Raw genomic sequence first — 19,740 nt, forward strand, 5'->3', positions numbered from 1 at the left:
CTACATGCGCTTTCGCCATCTATAGAATTCTCAGTATATTCGACTAAGTGATTTGACTTTTATAGTGAGCTTTCAAGTCTAGTATTCTCTGAAAAAAAGGATGTGAAGTTGTATGCTATGTATGGGCTTATTGCGTTCCCTTGCGATACTGTGAACGTAGAAAATATTTTCCTTGAGTTTTGTGGTAAAAATAGGGAAAAACTATTATTATTTCTGACAGGGAAAGCATATTCCTTGCATCTTTCGAGGGAGTTTTATTTGGTGAGTTTTTATGTGTCTGACTTTCTAGATATCGACGAATGCGCAGCTGACCCTGATATATGTGAGATCGAATGTAAGAATATCAAAGGGTCTTACTACTGCACAGACGGAAATGGCTATGGGGTAGTGCAAGGGACCGGCGAGAAAATAAGTAAGTTTTCCTACTGCAACGTGTGCTACAAAAAGAACCAACATGTTTTCAGAGTGAGGAATCATGAAACAAACTGATTTGGTCATGAAAAGCGCTCAAACGATATCATTTTTAGAATGATCAAATGAAAACGACATCAGATGTGTTATATATTATCCAGATTAGTAAAGTCTATGCATCGAAGCAAACACTTGTATACCAAGATGGACGTTCCAGGTCAATAATTACACAGTAACTTCTCAAAGCGACACAAACTACCAGAGAACTAAGAAAGTGTATAAAGTACGATAATAGGATCGAAACAGTCAACACTTTTCAATGATGCTGGAAAGACGCAAGGTATGTTCTAGGGGACTGAGTGAAATCAGTATTCAAATCGTGTACCATGATAAAATATAAGTTTTCGATAACAAAATATGTATCTCAGTTGCGTTTTGATTGCAACAGTTCATGTATCCACGATAAATATACAGCCCCTAAAGCCCCGGGTTAAGCGGAATTAGACATGATCATGAAACAGAGTGCCGGAGATTCTGGGCACTCTGATGGAATAACCTTGACACGCTAGTTTTTGCAGTGAGAATTTGTGATGTTATTTTAAATCGTCACATAACATGTACACAAGATTTTGAAAATACTGCACGGGGAGATATGTACGCGCCATATGTAGGACCCTTTGGTTGAAATTGAAACTATCCCTCTAGTCGTACAGTCTGTGAGACAGGAAAACGTTTTGGTCTTTGTACAAACATAGATCCAGATAAGGGCGTCTGTGGTTTCCTTTAAATCCAGCGACATTTTAAACGTATACCCCGTTACGAGTGGTTGTGATGCGCGTTTGCTGTTTATATTTTTCTGTGGTCAACAGAAATAGGGTTCTATAGAACCCTGTATTGTTTGGTCTTCAAAATTACCAGTAGGCCTGATATATCGCATTTTTGCCGGATGTTCTCCCACTGTAGCCCTGTACTCTCCTGTCTGTCGTGGTCTGTGTATCTTTGCCAGGTCTTTGCTATTTGCTCCCACCGGGTATTTGTCCCAATGACGGCACCTGCATTGAGCCGGAAAAGTGTGAGTGTAAGCATGGCTTCATGCCTCCAGACTGCCAAGGTAAGTGTCTCAGACATGGATTTATTTCTTAAACAGATTTTAATTGCTGTTCATGTCATGGTGAATGGGTGTTATGTCGTACCTACTGTGTACTTGTATAAACTGTCATGCCCCACATATGAAACAGTGGTCGAAATAATTAAAATTAGTCTTGATTATAATAGATCAAAGATCGCAATAATATCCACTCCATACTGCTTTAGGCTCATAGTGGTGCGTGGGTTCAGTGATAATAACAAAGAGGTCCAGGCATCACCGTGTAAATTAAAAATTTTTACACTTACCTGGTGATGCCTCGACGTAGTGATTAGTATCTACCTCATCACTCTGACCGAGGTTCATTATTTCTTTGTCTTCGTCGTCATTGTTACAGTTTTGTTAGTTTTTAACTCGACCATTGTTGTATTTGTTGAAGGTTCTATGAACTGCAAAAAGGTCGATGTATAAAGATGTGGACTTAACTGTGTATTTTGCCGTTACTAGCCGTGTCAGATGTGAAACATAAATATTTTCTCGAATTATCTGTTACTTCAGCAATAATCGAAGCTACAAAAACTATCGTGTTAGACCTACTGATACAACTTTTACAGATAAGAACGAGTGTATAGAGGATAACGGAGGGTGTGAAGAGGCATGTCATAACACTAAGGGATCATTCTACTGTGAATGTAGACGAGGTTTTGGGTGGAGCGAGAAGGAAATGGCCTGCAAACGTAAGACATTAAATGTGCTATATATTGTTAACCGTTTGTAAAAAGAAGACGTTTCCTGTCTTTCGGAACTTGAAAGAGATGCCAAGCTGAACTTATTTATAAGGCATGAAATCATAGCAATTTAGAGGAGAATCGGACCACAGGGTATAGCTGAAGTTTTGTGTAGTTATGATTCAGAGTTGTTCTGATATTCTTAGACTGGATAAAGGCGATATAGGATGAATAAAATATGACTCAGAGGTACCAGGGACTTGAGTGTATATCTACACAAGTTTTTGTATCTCACTATTATTAAAACGGACAGATCTTTATCAATGTGCAAATAATGCGCTTAAAGATGTTTTGTAAAAGCATTTTCATCACTGTTTTCAACAATACGAGATGAAAGATGAAATGGAAATGTATGTTTTATAGCAAATTAAAGTAATTTCTCTTTTGAACGTAGCGCCAAAGTATATACAAATCTGTTTGTCCTTCAGCGGTTTGCTTTGGTCTGCCACCTGGTTTATGTCCTAACGGTGGGGATTGTTTAGAGGTTGGTGTGTGTACCTGCCGAGAAGGCTTCAAAAAACCAGACTGTTCCGGTAAGTGTTCTCCACTACACTTTTAAAATGACTTTTCCTGTCGGTGTATGAAACGAGCCGCGTTTTAGTTAGAATTTGATGTTGTAGAAGCCATTTTTAGAATGCTACAAATAAACAAACTTTTTGGCGACATCTTTTCACAGATTGAGAAAAAGTCCATGTACCCATGTGAAAACAAGTAGTTACACGGTTTTTCTTTACGGAGAAATTTCAGCTCTACAGAACTGGAAAAACACTTGGCAGCTGTTTTTTTATGTCCAAGATGGAAATAGACTCTAAACTTATGTTACAGTATAATTACTTATAATACCAAGTCACAACATTAGTTAACATTTTTATGAACTTTGTCGCAGACATTGACGAATGCTCGACGGGAGATAATGTGTGTGAGGCAGGTTGCCATAACAACCACGGGTCTTACAGTTGTGACTGTCCAGAGGGTTACCACTGGAAAGCGGCCGAGAAAAAATGTCTGCGTACGTATTAGTGTAGGCAATTTCTACTGAATCCGTACATGAAAGCAGGTATTTTTACGTGGCCTTGACCAATGTCTTTGTGTTCGATCTGTTATGGATAGGCCTATATTTACTGTCAAAAAGGCTATTAGAACTTGCCCCAAGCGGAAAATGAAATGTAACATTGCCTTGCCATATAGCGTTTAATTCGTGAATATAGAAATACTTTCAGGAAGACGAAATTTGGAGTCACTGTATCACTCTGTTCATCATTTGAGTTAATCAGGCGTCGATTTCATTCGCAGCCATTTGTTTCGGCTTGATCGGAACCTGTCTAAACAATGGAATTTGTAGAGAGCCGGGAGTGTGTGAGTGCAAGGAGGGTTTTGCTCAACCCAGGTGTACTGGTAAGTTCTTGTGCTCACCTGTATATACTGAAAAGCTAACGAAGCTGTAGGCTGCTATAGAAAGCTTAACATTTCGGTGGAAGCGATCAGTAATTTGTAACTGTCTTCCGTAAATTATCATAAACAATCAAGGAGCTCTGTATCCAAAGCACTGAAGGTTATATGATGGGTAATAGTTTTAATGACTTTATAAATGACAACTAATTAACTATCCGATAACTTAACAAATTAGTCTGTAGAAAACCTTAGAAATGCAAACACAGATAATTCGAAAACATTAATGACGTGAAATACACATTGTATTACATTGTCTGTTACATGCGTAACAGACAATAAAATGTGAGGGATGAAGATGACCCTAATTGGGGTGAATGGTTAACTCAAACAAATTCACTCTGTCTGGTAACACTAGCTTGGGTAAACATACAGAAAAAAAAAACACCTGTCAAGCAGCCCCATAGACTCTAGCACTGTCCTTTGGCTTTACACACAGACCATTACTGTATATTTAAATATTGTTTTGCAAGTGTTTTGAAATGGGCTGCTTGACGTTTCACCATAATAACCCGCCACAATATTAATGAATAAAAATACAATCAAGTACTGGGTCAAACGAATCACTCAGCATTGACTATCCAGTCGTATCCAGTGTACGTTCATCGACAACTGCCGGTATTACGCTGAACACATGGTCCTGTGCATGTATTTCAATTTCATGGCTGAGCAGGTGTCGAATGCTTAAGCAACAAAACTTACTTTGGCCTGATATGATGAATGTACAAATGGCGCACTAAAGGGCAATAATCACAAAGGGAAGTTAACCAGGAAAGGGAGATAACACTGAATAACCTCATGGCTCGTAAAGCTGTATAATACATTTTAATGGTAAAATTTATGGTTTATTGTTGTAGTCTTGATTTCCCGAATAGGTCGTATTATGCTCCCGAAACAATGTAAGATAACTACCGGGTATGATTTAGAAGAGCGTGCCCAGAAGCCAAGCGGTTCACTTGGTGATGGGTTGACAACGAAATAAAAGGATAACAAACAGTTTACAGAAGTGCAATGTATGCTTGAGGCACAGCGTCCTTACACAGAGTACTACTCCGTAGATATCTACGTCTACTATCTGTGTTAATCATTTGTAGTCTAAATAAATGGTTTATATCGTTGTGAACACAGATATTTCCATGCCAATAATTTTTTTCATAGAAATGTTGTTGATTTTTAAACGAACGACTATTTTTGGAAAACGTAGAAAATATTGATATATCTGTCACATGTTGAAATGTCAAAGTCTTATGAATACTGTTGAACATAATACGTTTATTATCCTCGTATTAAGCACCACAGAGTTTTGTCATTTGTACATTTTGCATAATCTATGAACTCTTTTGAATTATTGTTCTCTCGTGTTGTCAGATGTAGACGAATGCGCTGTGAACAACGGTGGGTGTGAGCGAGCCTGCACCAATCTGCTGGGCTCCTATCAGTGTTCTTGTATCAAAGGCTATCAGTATGACGATACAACCAAGACGTGCCGAGGTATTACTCACATATCCATCCACTAAATCAAACGGATAACGCAGATACTTGCAACGAAACACTTATTGTTTTATGTATTAATTTACGATACACTCGGGGCTTAATATTTAATTACAACTATCGGCTTTAGATAACGGTATCTCCAAATAATGGTTTAGTAACCGTGAAATGCAATGACCGATAAGATTACGCTGACGAAAGGGATGCTATTTTTTAATACAAGCATGGTTGTGATTAATGCCTTTGGCTTTGATGGCCCTCTACAATTATGCTGTTTATTAATTAAGGAAATATATTACCATCAACAGAATCATATTCTTTGATTATGTGGAAATACTTATCACATGGAAGATATAAAATGACACATGGCATGTATACTTTCAGGTTAAAAACCCTGTTCAGTTTCTCAGGGAATTTATTAATTACTTTATCCAGGTATTTGTGGAAATAACCATCCAGGAACCTGTCCCAATGGCGGCACATGTGTTGCTCCGGAGCAATGTCATTGTTTACCTGGGTTTGATCCAGACACATCCTGTTCAGGTTAATTGTTCTGTGTTTGATTAATGCTTCCTTGTTTATGAGTCCATTCAAAGATAATCCGAAATTCTATTATTTAGATGTTTGAATAAAAGTTGACAAGATGATAATGGGACTGCAAATATGGCAAACGCTGAGTTATCTATGAAATAGTTGGTTTCCGAACAAGACGAAGTCACAAGTGCATCGCACATACAAGCAATTACATAGTTATTTTGCTGTTATCGAAGATCATAGAGGCCTTTGTATTTGATTCTAACTCTGGCTAGATTGGCTACGGCTTTGCTTTACAGAATGTTTTGTCTGGTGTTCGTCCAGTTGAGTATGTATTTTTCCCCCTAAAAGAAGTGACCGCTGTTGTGTGAATGAAGTACCGTCTAAGATGGCGTCAACACATATGTGATAAAAATATACACACGTTGAGAGTGAAAAAACGAAAGCACTTTTTTGACTTTATTAGTCCTGTTTGAATTTTGGCTACAAAATCTCTAGAAGAAGCTTTGATGTGAAATCAAGCGTCACACATTATGAATTCCCGCCCATAGTATAAAAAAGGTTGATTGTAGGAACAAAATAACTGCAGACTTTCAAAGCAACCTGAACCATGTTATTGAGATGTTATTTCCCTCTCAGCATGGACACATTAAATAACTTTTTCTTCATTACGTGCAGATATCGATGAATGTAAGGAAGCAGATAAGTGCACATCAGGCGCATGCGTGAACATCATGGGGTCTTACTACTGTGAATGTGAACAGGCTGGATTTGGGAAAGGACCAACTGACACTCGATGTAAACGTGAGTATACTGCAGCTTGTGAACGGGAACGTTTCCTCTGTGATCCATACAACAAACGTTCGATTCTATAAAGTAGTTGCGTTTCTTTGAGTAACATAGAAAAATCATATATTTATAGCATGAGTTATATATAATAATAAAAAACACTTAGTCTACCACCGTTTCTTTGCAGGCTTCTAGTCACATAATTAATCCCATGTTAATAGAGCTGGTTATCTGTTAAAGGGAAGCGTTGCCAGCCGTATTGATATCAATATATCATAAGATTATGACTGTTTATTCGACCCGGTGAAATGTGACTTGTTTTAGGCTTAAAATTATCATGCTGCAGTTCAAGTAATGCTTCACCCTGTTACGCTGTAAATTTTGCAGCCTTGTGCTTATCCAGCTCCCCGGGCCAGTGCCCTAATGGAGGCACCTGTGACTCTCCCGGGACATGTAGCTGTGCTGAGGGTTACGAGGGAGCTGAATGTTCAGGTAAATCAAAGACAGGACTTAGGTGTAGTAGGCTTCTATGATGGCCAAGAATTGTGGCAAACACTATGAACATTGTCTGACAATATCCTTTGTCTAATTTATACATAAATATAAGCATTTTAATTTATTTTAGTCAAGTTTTTCTCAGCACAAAGTTTCCAAAACTAATTTTCTGTATAAAATTTCATATACAGATTAAGGGGTGGTCATTTAAGCCTAATAGATCCCTCAAACTGCCCCTTTTATTGTTTTCAGGTTACTGTTTATTATGATGGGATGACAACACAGCATATAGCAATTCTACACCAGTGACCTCTAATATACTGCCATTAATATCACTGACTTTTTTAGCCATGCTGGTAGGATAAAAGGGCTGCATCAGTCGCTACTATTTAAGCATGTATATGTTAGAATAAAATTTTAAATGCGGTAGACTGACAAGGTGCCGGATTTCACAGGTTATATGATCATGTGCCAGCTACCACGTTGTCATCGCTCCTCTACTTTTACTCTCCATGCTGTAAATCTTTTACATCCGTTTGTGCTACAAACCTTAGTATGCTCTTTCAGGTCAGAGTTCCTTTTTGGCACCTGCTAAGATCACAGTTAACATTTTGTTCAGCAGTTCTTGGATCCCGAAACTCCCTGGCTACACCACATACCACATTTTCTTAATTGGAAGAGGTGTGGTCTTTCATTAACCTTACTATTCAGGTTTTTATTATGACAAGGCTTTATATCTGTATTGTACATATTAAGCCTTCAAGGAACATGCCATTACATTCAAGGAATGTACCCACCACGAAAACTCTATCGAATATTCTCACGGTGTGGCCGAGATAATCTTTATTATGGTTTAATTGTTCTATCAGATGTTAATGAATGCCTGTCAGCGAACGATTGTCCTGGAGCTTGTATCAATGAGAATGGTGGGTACAGTTGTGACTGCTTGTTCGGATACAGCTGGGATGAAGACAAGCACGAGTGCAAAGGTAAGATCATCAGTAATAGATTCATTGTTCCCCAACGCCATCAATCTGTCGTCTTTAAAAACGACAGGTACTGATTCTTTTAGTTCTTTTTATTCAGTTGAATATATAATCAAAGCAAGATTCAATCTTTTCAGGCTTCTAAATTCTAAGCTTCATCTTTCGGAGAATCGGTCGCTTTTTATTCCATGAACTATATTTGTTACTATTTCCATTTTGATTAACTTGTATTACCTTTTAAGTAAACTGAAGTTTTAATCTTTGCCTTGTCTTCCTCTTACAGCGTTATGTAAGGGATCGAACTCGTGTCAACACGGAGGGGAATGTGTCTCACCAAATGTCTGTTCTTGTCCCTTTGGGTACCAAGACGGGACTTGTGAAGGTAGAGTTATAATGATCAGAAACTGTTCTCAATAGCAACAGTGAGTTTATGCTATAAAAAAAAACAGGCTATACCAGGGGCCAAAAGGGTAGTAGTTTTATAATGATGTTTCCCTGGTTAATTGTTTGTAATTCACTGTGTCATGGAGGTCGTCTCTTTACCAAAATGTAGGTTAAGAAACATTGATTTTACTAAGATGAAAAACGACATATTTTGCAGAGTAAAGGGAATTTGATAGAACTTTGATGGATAACGAATTCTTGAATGTTCCTTCCATATTTTCAATGAAGAATCTTATCCTTACAGTATGCAAAACGGTGTGAGAGATTTCAATGTGTGATTGGAATACTATACTAAACGTCTTCTTGGGAATTGGCTTTACGATTATATACCCGGGACGTCCATTTTGTTTGACGGCTGCCATTCGGATTTCTGTTTCGATGCATAGATTGTGAAAGTTCAGGTTGCATGGAAATCTACATTATTTTATAACGTAGCTGTGAATCTATGTTGTTTACGTGTATGTGAAGGATTTATTAAGAAGTGTATAAGTGTTCTGTACTCGTTATTTCTAGAGCGTGCATTTATTTTTGTGTATAAATGTTTACGAATACAATTTTCACGTGAAAGTCTAAATGGTAAGACCACCGTCTGAGGAAAGCTTCTTTTGAAGCTGTGTGGTTCTTGCGAATTTGTTTTTAGATGTGGACGAGTGTGCTAGCGGAAGCATTTCCTGTGATCTCGGGTGTGTGAACATTGCCGGCTCCTACTACTGTAAGAGTGACAAACCTGGATATGGCCAAGGACCAGGAGACAAATACATGAAACGTATGTACACCGATGAGCCCTGAGTAAATCACCGACATTGTCACTGACGGACTCTCCCAGGTTTGACATGTGTTATATTATAGTGGAAGGAAAATGGTCCTCAGACGAGACAACCGTGGTACATTAATTGCACGTTAATCAATTGAAGCCGGTAAATCTAGAAAATTCTAGAGGATAGTTGCTGCTTGAAGATCAGAAAGTGAAACATGTGAAATATTCAGCTTTTGGCGCTGAGCTAATCAATTAAGAACGTATATATGATCTGAACGGGAGAGGGTTCAGTGGTACAATGAAAGTGTCTCATCGCTGAAAACCAATGCCAGTTTCTCTTTATATGAACCTGTCCGCATTTCGTGCTTTGTATACATTCTCTAGTTAGTTTCTTAGTGGTTTGTGTTAAGCATTGTTTCTGGTTGCCGACTGGTATACGAATGTCTCTTTTAATGTCTATTGAACGACTCCAAATGATTTAAAATCTGTTTAAGACACCGTTTCTTCATCGGTCACGAGTGCATAATAAATGGACGAACACTACAGACATGACGACACTTTTTAGATTACTCTAAATTTATTTTCACTTGAAAGATCAGTCATCAGTGTCAGTTCTTGTTTTGTCGTGTAGTGATTTTGTTTCAGTTAGTCAGTTCTGTACACTTCATAATTCATGGAAAGCCAGATTTCGTAAAATTTACCAGATTTTTACGTGTCTCTTTTATTCTGAAATCCACTCTGCCAGTAATTCTCAGTATCTGAGTTACACTCAATGGCTGAAATTCTGCTAATGTGACGTTAATACCCAACCACTCATTCGTCCGCTCTCTTTATTTCTCAGCGGTATGTAATGGTCTGAAGCCCGGCACCTGTTCTCACGGAGGCATCTGTTTCTCCCCGAACACTTGTTCCTGTCCCTCGGGATTCCAGTTCATCGACTCGGATTGCCAGGGTGAGAATTTTGAACACAAAAGCATTTATTTCTTTTTTTCTGGGAGAATTTACCATTGATCCTACCAATCTGGTAACGTTTCACATACGATCCTAAGCATGCACTGCACCTGTGACTTAATGAAGCTTCATAAGGCGTTTATGGAGTTAGCACATTTGCAGCTCAAGTGTTTGTTACGTTTAAACATGCTACTAATATTGTTTGGCACCAAATGGTCAAGGTGCATTTTCCAGTGTAATCACTGTACGAAACTTGTCTACATATTTAATATCATTTAATTCTTGATTTACTTTGATCTTGGTTAGATATTGACGAATGTGCCATCTCAAATGGTGGCTGTGCTCAATACTGTGAAAACCTGGTGGGATCGTTTAAGTGCGATTGTGAACTGGGTTATGGTTGGGATGATAAGCTGAAAAAGTGTGTAGGTAAGTCCACGGCATTCAGGCGACTGATGTTAGCCTAGCTGGTTTAGTGTCTGCATGTAGGGTGATCTTATACCCATTTTATTGGCCAGGCTGGCATTCAAAACGAAAATTGCAATTCTACCCATAACAAAGCATAATCAGACTTAAATACTTTTTGGCCTTTTTAAGAGATTAAACAAACAATTATGTCAATATAGTTCAAACTGAATTTTCTGGAATTTGGAGATGAATATTTACCTATTTACTAAAAGACATATTTTTAATTCTCAAAATCTTGAAACAAATATATAACACTATTTTATTAAAGCTTTCTTATGTCGGTATATAGGTAGCAATAAATATGTTTGCTGTTATTTCTTCATACTTCCAAATACATGCATATGCCATGTATATTCCTCTTGTAGCTGTCTGTGATGGTCTTTCCCCCGGGGAATGCCCTGACGGAGGTACTTGTGTTAGACCGGGGGTTTGTCGCTGTGAGAAGGGATTCCAGGAACCAGATTGTTCAGGTAAACTAACATTTATAGTTAGTCCAATCTCTGTTATAACAGACAAACCTCGCGATCGAGTTTACACACACCTTGCATATAACGTACACTGGCCTCTTTTGTAATAAAGGTGTTCCTATTATCTACCTTTCAGACATTGACGAATGTTCCACGGGAGAAGGGAACATCTGTAAGAATGGCTGTGTAAACCGACATGGCTTCTTCTACTGTCAGGGGAGTAGACAAGGCTACGGACGAATTCCAGGAGAGGACACAGACAAACGTAGGCCTTCACTGAGTTTTTTGTGTCATTTTCAAACAGGCACTTAATATGATATTGAAAATCAACATCGCAGATGTTGAACTTGAGAGTTAGCAATGATAGGACAACTTTTACGGGGAGCTGTCCAGATCGTTTTGGTGTCTACTGCACGTTATTCAGTCGTCTCATGTGTGTATTGATAAGGCAGTCAATCAACACTCCCGGTGGGATATTTTTTAATTCCTAAATCAAGTTGCACTAAGGTCGACCATAGTTACTTAGACCTTTACTGCTAAGAAGACGTCAAAATAGCATTTTTTTCGTTTGACCAATTTTCTTCATGAATGTTATAAACCTGTTATTCATTTCTCGTGATTCAGCGATCTGCCATGAGAGCCAGCTTCCGGGGTCCTGTCCTAACGGAGGTCAGTGTACGGCCCCAGATACCTGTGAATGTCATGTCGGGTTTGAATTGCCTTATTGCTCAGGTAAGGTGACCAACCGTTGTGTTCCTTGTAACAGGAAGAAAGTTGTAAATTCTTGCCAGCTGCGTTTCAAAAGAATGGAATTTGTACTAAAACTTTGACATAAAGCAATAAAAATATACCTGGAAAATGTTCTCCTTACGGTGGATATATTCACGCCAGAATCCCATTATGTAGTCATATCTCAGATTTAGGTGTTTACCTGCAGATATTAACGAGTGCGAGACGAATACATTAGATCCTGACTGTGTACGATGTGTAAACACAGATGGGGCTTACCATTGTGAATGCGAGGCCGGGTATGCCTGGAACGCTGCAAAAGATGCTTGTCAAGGTAAATGGGTACTGCATCACAAGCAACTCCAAACTCTATGTTCATATGCTTGCTTAGTGCACGAACCCTGTATAATGGCGTATCGGGTCCCAGCATTGTAAGGCATTATTAATACCTGACCGGTTTGCACGCAAGACGTCATTGGAGAGAAAGAATAGACAAATACCACACAACTCAGGCCCTAATTACTTTAAAGAGCAAAATTTCTCCAATATGCGCATCGATCTTAATATACAAATGTCGTTCTCTTAATCATCTGCGTATTTTGTATGTATGTTCAGCCTCTTTGCGATCCCTACTGTGGATTTCGCAGATGTATTAGTGTGTTTGTATATAGCCTTTCTCGCTTCTTTCCTTGTAGCATACTTCTTTAAAATTTACGACTTTTCCCTCTTCAAGATATCCGGTACCTTGGTTGCTCAAATTGCGCTACACCATTGTTATTGTTATATCACTAGGCAAAGAGTCAAAATACATGGATGTTCTATTAGGGAAAGGTTTGGGGCTGTCTGAGATGGCTGCTTTTGTATCGTCCTACTTCCCTCGGTAACATTTGTTGTCATAGGAGCCAAAGATTTTGGTGGAAAAGCGTTATATTAGTTAAATTAACTGATGAATTGGGTCTTACTTAAAGCATGTTTCTCTCTGTTGCCAGCGTCTTGTTACGATTCGCCAGCGGGAGAGTGCCCTAACGGCGGTACCTGTGTGGAACCTTTTGTCTGCTCCTGTCCCGAAGGCTACAGTGAACCTATCTGTGAAGGTTAGTGGCGATCGGGATGAGATTCTTTTGTGTGTAGTTCACAAAACTGTGACAAAACAACAACAACAAAAACGTTTCAAACTTGCACGTACTTGTACAGTTGTACATGAAGATCTCTGATTTATCTATTTATCTCATGCAGATATAAACGAGTGTGCTGAGGAGAATGGTGGCTGCTCTCAACTGTGTGAGAACAAACCTGGTTCCTTCGCCTGTAAGTGCAACACTGGATACTCACTGATGGAGGACCTCAGCCGATGCGCAGGTAAGTCGCCACAACTGATCATACTGGTTTGAGAGAAGCTCCGTGAAAATCCTGTTTGGTGAGAATAAAATTTATACAATGGATGATTTTTAAGACATGCTCAACTCACGAAAGCGATCTTCATACAGTGTATGCATGTTGACTTGTAATTTGTTACTGTGCTGTCACAGTTGATACATTTTATACATGCAAGCAGTCGATATATCCCGTCATGATCGACTGCAGCAAGTGAAAAAGAACCGTTGACTTTGTCAAGGTACTCAGTTGATGAAATGGCACCAGCTTATTCAGGGCAACACTCTCATTTGGAGGTGAATTAAAGAGGATTTGTTCCAAATACGGGAGTTTTACACGTGGTGAAATATCATAGCCCAGCCCAATACATCAGTTAATTTGATAGGCATTTCTCTGTGGGGAAAACACTGAGGTAATGCTTGTTTCATAGTCTTATAGAATAGAACTTATCAGTTTGACCAAATCGTTGTTTCTTGTGTATACCCCTAATCCCACCATTTTTTCTACTCTTCGCAATAGACACTGATGAGTGCGAGATGAACAATGGGGACTGTCCACAGAAGTGTGTGAACATGGAGGGGACATACAGCTGTACTTGTGGGGAAGGCTACCAGCTTTCCAAGGCTGGGGTTGGGTGTGAGGGTAAGTTTATGTCTTGAATTCGTGAATTCAAAATTGCAAACGTTCCGGGATCTATACAAAACGGGTGTTAAATATAGGTGTGGCCTATATCTATGTTATGCTTCAGACTAAGTGAATCACTCTCTTCCGTACCCCACAGATGTGGATGAGTGCGCTTCGTCTAATGGCGGATGCACCGAGGCTTGTGTGAACACGATGGGGTCATTCAACTGTGAGTGCGGGGGTGAGAGAGGTGTGGGACCGGATGGCAAGTCTTGTGCAGGTAAATTTACCAATGGCTAGAGGCACGAATTCCGTGCTACAACGTGCTCTTGAATCTCAACCCCCCATTTGAGACAGAGCCTTCACGAGAGCCAAATCTTGCTTTAGTAAAGGATCCAGTGCCACAAAATCACGACACAGAGAACGCATTGAATCAGAGCGATGTGATATTTATAGGGGTAAACATTCATATCACGTTAACCGTTTTCATAACCACCTCCTTCATACCCTCAGCAAATTCTGGACATCATCTCAGCTTCTCGGGCTTTATTCTGCATTGTTTGGTTGAAACATATGATATCTATTCTAAAGCCCATGATAGGTGAATAAAGTATGGATTTAATGCATGTTGTTTCAGCTATATGCTACCATTACGACCCGGGTACCTGTGGACCAGGCGGAATTTGTATAAATACTGACCAGTGTTTGTGCTCTGAGGGTTACAGTATGCCCTACTGCACAGGTAAGCTTGATTTTGGGATGTTACCTTTATGTTAAACGTTGTTCTGGAAATTGGTTTCATAATTATTGACCTACACCACCCATTATGGTGGACTATTGCTATACCAAAGTCTGTTTTGGCGCTGTGATTTCAAGAAAAACATTTTTATAGGTCTAACAAGAATACACTCACTGCATAGTACAGGTCTACTCGTACATCTAACCTTGCAGATGTGTGTTTAATTTAAGATATATTTTAACTTCAGACATAGATGAGTGTGTTGATACAGACCCCGGATGTTCTGACAAATGTAAGAACACAGACGGTTCGTTCATGTGCACGTGTCAGGAGGGATACTTGCTGACGGAGGATCACAAGACATGTACCGGTGAGTAGGGGTGAGAGATAGGGGAGGGTTTAATGAAGTAAAATGTGCTTCATAAATGAACTGATCCATGAGTAATAGAGCCTTTAACCTATCTGTTGGTCGTTGATATATTGATAGCACCTAAGATTCATACTCATTGAGACGAATGGAAAACACGATATTATTCAATGGCTAAAAGTTATCAAAACATACCCTTTAGATGACTTCAACAGCGAGGACACACCCTCCTGAACACTCCCTTGGTGGTCAGTACGTCAATACAATCCCCTTATACCGCTCAGCCATGAGAACATATACCCTCCTAAAACACCAGTGATAATTGGCTATCAGGAAAAGCCAATTAGACCACTCTACGATGTAGTGAGGACATACCCTCTGAAACACACAATCAGTGTTAATCGGTTATCAGGACAAGCTCGTTAGACCGCTCCACCAGCGAGAACATACTCTGTTAAACACGCCATCATTGATAATCGCTTATCATCAGCGATAATATACCCTCCTAAGCACACTATCAGTGATAATTGGTTATCAGGAAAAGCCCGATAGACCACTCCACCAGCGAGAATATACCTTCCTAAACACACCATCAGTGATAATCGGTTATCAGGTTTCAGGACAATCACGCTCCACCAGGGAAAGCATACCCTCCTGTCTCTCAGTCAGAATTATTTAACATCCGTAGCATAAGATTGGTTATAATGAGAGTATCATTTCGCGGAATGTTTAAAATTGTTCCCGTGTAATAAAGGAGTATTACGTTACCTGTTTGCCCGCAGAGGCAGGAATGAGTGAGTAAGGAATCCTTAGAGTGCATGTACTGTGCCTCCTTGTTGCAGGACGGATTTCCACCCCTCATTTATCTAGTGCTGCCTCAGTGAAACACCTCGCCAAGCAAGTAAGCGGCCCCGCCCGAGTCATTTCACTGATAGGGGTCAACCAGTCGTTGCACTAAGCGAGAAAGTTACAACTTCCTCTTTTAAGGGTCTTAGGTGTGATTGATCCGAAGCGGATGCTCTACCAACTGTGCTATCATGGCCAATAGAGGCAGGAATGAACAATAAACACTACGTCTTTGGTTGGAATTACACCTTTGACAGAATGGCAGATGTCCTGTTTTATTTTGTGATTAAATTTTAATTTTTTTCCACTTATCCGGTCAGCATGATTAACAGATTTTCAATGTGTAATATATTTACTCCATTGTTCTACATTTCACTTCTATTTGCACGATTGGAGATTATCAAAAATCACACAATTTCAGACATCGACGAGTGTTCTCTGTCAGAGAGGCTGTGTACACATATCTGTGTCAATGTGGAAAGTTCCTACATATGTCTGTGTCCTAAGGGTTACTATCTGGATGACGACGGTCACACTTGTCTTGGTGAGTATACAGACAGACAGGAGCTCATCTGGCATGCTAGATCTGCTAGAAAATGTTACTCATGGCCAAACTGTGAAGATAAAGCGTGTCAAGAAACTTGGTTTTATCACTTGCTTAAAGTCGCCTTTGGCGTGAATTTACTCAGCATTACAGTGGATAACTATTCCCAGTTTTTGATATTAAACCTCAGGTCGTACACTTTGATAGTGTTTTTTTCTGCCGTATTTCGTCATTTCCATATTGTTTTTCTTTTCAAAGTGTCTTTCTTCTCCATACATATCCAGCTCTACTTCCTTTCACTGTTTACTGGGTGGTTTAGCGTTTTAGAATATGTCAAATTTTCTTGATCTTGAAATGGTAATGAAAAGACTAAATACTATGTAAGTAAACCTAAGATATATGTATAAGTAGATCTAGAGCTGTGATTTGCTTTCACAGGTGAGGACGCCTGTGACACGGACAATGGCGGTTGTACATTTCGCTGTGAGAACACCCAGTCTGGACCCCAGTGTGTGTGTTTTAAGGGGTATCAACTGGCAGGACACGATAACTGTATTGGTATGTCCCACCACTTTTCTGGCGTAGTACAATCGCGATATTTTTACTCGGGTCAGTAGAAAATACATTTGTTGATAACTGTAATAATATAACCTTTAACACTGGTGTCAATCCATTTTCAATGTCATTATGGCCACAAATTCATGAACAGGCAATTCAAGTTTGGATTTATCCTCGTGTATCCAAACGCAGTTTTTGTGAAAAACACATGTTTTAGGAGGTTGTTATCACTTCGTTTCAATTTATACTCATCAGACGAGGACGAATGTGAGATGGACACAGCCGGGTGTTCTGACCGCTGTCAAAACACCCAGGGTTCGTGGCGATGTGAATGCGAGCCCGGCAAGAGGTTAACAGCCGACGGAAGGACTTGTGAAAGTATGGCATTCAACCTAAAACAGATTCCTAAAGTACATATTCTGATGATCTTTGTTGTAAATGCTGGTATGCAACGATTATAATCATGCTTTTTGCCCACTGATGAAAGCACATTCTTTAATAATCTTTTTTGCAATGGATATTATGTATCCGATATATTTATATGAATTTAGGTGATGAAATCAATGATGGTATCAGCTAAACTATATATTTTTGGATGTGATTGTATTAAGTTAAAGGTAAAGGCGTTCCATTGTATCCGTTTTGGAGATTGGTAATTGGTGTAAGAATCCCAAGGCACATCTGTTTTTCTGGGAAGACGAGAATAGGGCTTCATAAATTCAGATTTCTTGGGGCATTTCCACTTTTCATTTACATCGAGACATGGTTGGTTTAGGGTGCTCAGGGGACAGTGAATTGGACTGTTTGCCTCTATGTGTGGAGAGGGAGTCCAAATGCCTTTGTCCAGATGGATATTATCCTCATAGCGATGGCGTGCACTGTATAGGTAAGTTTGTGTGACATGTCTTGGGGTCTTCATATAAAATATGGAAAATCGAAAATTGTTCTTTCGTAGCAAATACGCGTGAATTCCATAACCGCCCAAGGTCAGAATGAAAGCCCTTGTATTAATTGTATGCAACCGAGTTCTGGATGAGTTATAGGCCATGTTTTGAGCTTCGTTTTTATATGTAATTTGACAGAAAATATGTTTATATTTCTATTTCAAGGTGGCTGTCCGTGTCAGAATGGAGGCTACTGTGTAACTGAACTGCCTATGTACGAGTGCGATTGTTCGGGAACTGGTTACAAGGGAGACCTGTGCACTGTACCTACCGTGGACATCCCTTCTACTGTGAGCGTAAGATACCCCGGAGGTAGTGTTAAGATACACGTCACTGTCAGACCCAAGATCGCCATCATTATCAAGGCGCATCACGGCAAAGACCTTGTAATTACAACCAATCCAATTGTTATTAAAACCCCAGCTATTCGCGGATATTTCATTCTGTCCACGAATGCAAGTGGAATCTTTCGACTGGAATACGGATTAGCGGGTGTTGACGAAAATCGGTTTGATCGGCCTTCAGGCACCGACGTCATCTCCGGTGACGTGTTTCAACGTCATCAACTGCATAACCGAGTTTTACCAACCGGGTGTTTTAAACTCACATTCGACCACCATGTTACCAAATCGGTGAATGGCAAACGGAAAGGAGACCGCTTTCAGTATAAAATCGAATTCCTGTCCACGTCATCTTGGTATCGGCTGAAGAATAGAACCGATGTGTTTTTCACATTTGGAGTTGTTCATTCGACCGGTCTGGGCAGAATGGAGCTTCCGCTATATGACGAAGGCATTGAGCTGACTGTAAGACCAGATATACTATATTTCGGACCGATCAGCCCATACAGACAGACGAGCCAGGGAGAAAAGACGGGCGAGTTGACCAGACCCACATGTCAGGAAATAGAACTTCTGCCAGAGGACAGACGGCTGTTCAAAAGCGCTAAAAGCCTGTTTAACTCCCTGTTTAAAAGCATAAAGCATCTGCTGCCAGCCACTCTGAGTCTAGAAATCGGTGAACACAAACTGGAGCATATGAAAACGTACCTTGTTCAAATTCTCACTGGATATCAGATAAGAAACCTTCCCTCGTGTGAGTTGGCTCGTGTAATTGACGGAGTGCTCTATTACGTGTTTCGGTTCACTCACGGGATAAGGCTGACTGTCAACGGCCAAACGGTAGATCTAGATGGAACCACTTTGCCCTCGGAGTTTTGTCTGATCGTCACAAGTCCTACTGATGTTCGTGAAGCCGTGCATCTCATATTCCCAGACGAAGCCAAGCAGAAGTTAGAGGAAATCGTGACGATCAAGTCTATACAGGAGATGACTGGCTCGCTAATTGGCTGGAAGGGGTTCTCCGTATCCCCTTACGGCCACATCTCACGAGAAGACACGGGGGCTCGCCTGTGGAACGGCCACGGAAACGTCCTCCAAGGGTATGTATCATGGTGTCGATCTGTCGTCCCATAATAATAGGGACAGATAAAAAAGAATGAAATGTATCTTAATTCATACAACTACTGTTTCACCTTTTCGTCATTAAGGAGAGAATTACTTACGTTTATTTATTGATTTATTTGATTGTTGTTTTACGCCATACTCAAGAATATTTCACTTGTAATGGCGGCCACCATTTTGGTGGGAGGGATCTGGGCAGAGCCCGGGGGAAAACTCACAACCATCCACAGAATGTTATCAGATCTTCCCACGTGCTGCCAGAGAGGAAGCCATCATGAGCTGGGCTTGAAACGAACCGCATTGGTGACAGGCTATTGCGCCGCGCTAGCCACCTCGGTCACAGAGGCTTCCCGAATTACTCATATTTAGATTTGAAAACTTTTGGAGGCTGTAACCTTCATCTCTTGTCATCTACCATGCACTGTTTCTTTCTTA

At 39.9% G+C, this 19,740-nt stretch overlaps 1 protein-coding gene and 1 long non-coding RNA gene across 2 annotated transcripts in view; both read left to right on the forward strand.

Moving 5' to 3' along the window:
- The window catches only part of LOC135463588 (fibrillin-1-like), a 41,356-nt gene extending 22,039 nt beyond the window's left edge, over positions 1-19,317 (forward strand). The window contains exons 34-57 of the mRNA XM_064740906.1: positions 290-412; positions 1,418-1,522; positions 2,113-2,235; positions 5,104-5,226; positions 5,662-5,769; positions 6,439-6,564; positions 6,937-7,041; positions 7,914-8,033; positions 9,115-9,240; positions 10,073-10,183; positions 10,489-10,611; positions 11,016-11,120; positions 12,055-12,180; positions 12,836-12,940; positions 13,083-13,205; positions 13,740-13,862; positions 14,002-14,124; positions 14,482-14,586; positions 14,831-14,953; positions 16,218-16,340; positions 16,779-16,898; positions 17,154-17,276; positions 17,674-17,784; positions 18,008-19,317. Of these exons, the coding sequence (XP_064596976.1) occupies positions 290-412; positions 1,418-1,522; positions 2,113-2,235; positions 5,104-5,226; positions 5,662-5,769; positions 6,439-6,564; positions 6,937-7,041; positions 7,914-8,033; positions 9,115-9,240; positions 10,073-10,183; positions 10,489-10,611; positions 11,016-11,120; positions 12,055-12,180; positions 12,836-12,940; positions 13,083-13,205; positions 13,740-13,862; positions 14,002-14,124; positions 14,482-14,586; positions 14,831-14,953; positions 16,218-16,340; positions 16,779-16,898; positions 17,154-17,276; positions 17,674-17,784; positions 18,008-19,317 (4,013 nt within the window). The remainder of the gene's footprint in view (positions 1-289; positions 413-1,417; positions 1,523-2,112; positions 2,236-5,103; positions 5,227-5,661; positions 5,770-6,438; positions 6,565-6,936; positions 7,042-7,913; positions 8,034-9,114; positions 9,241-10,072; positions 10,184-10,488; positions 10,612-11,015; positions 11,121-12,054; positions 12,181-12,835; positions 12,941-13,082; positions 13,206-13,739; positions 13,863-14,001; positions 14,125-14,481; positions 14,587-14,830; positions 14,954-16,217; positions 16,341-16,778; positions 16,899-17,153; positions 17,277-17,673; positions 17,785-18,007) is intronic.
- Positions 2,715-3,681, forward strand: LOC135461714 (uncharacterized). Its single transcript, XR_010443384.1, has 3 exons — positions 2,715-2,819; positions 3,173-3,295; positions 3,580-3,681. It is a non-coding gene; the product is annotated as an uncharacterized LOC135461714 (long non-coding RNA).
- Positions 19,318-19,740: the final 423 nt, after the last annotated feature.

This window comes from Liolophura sinensis, chromosome 1 (assembly GCF_032854445.1).
Source record: "Liolophura sinensis isolate JHLJ2023 chromosome 1, CUHK_Ljap_v2, whole genome shotgun sequence".
Taxonomy (NCBI): Eukaryota; Metazoa; Mollusca; class Polyplacophora; order Chitonida; family Chitonidae; genus Liolophura; species Liolophura sinensis.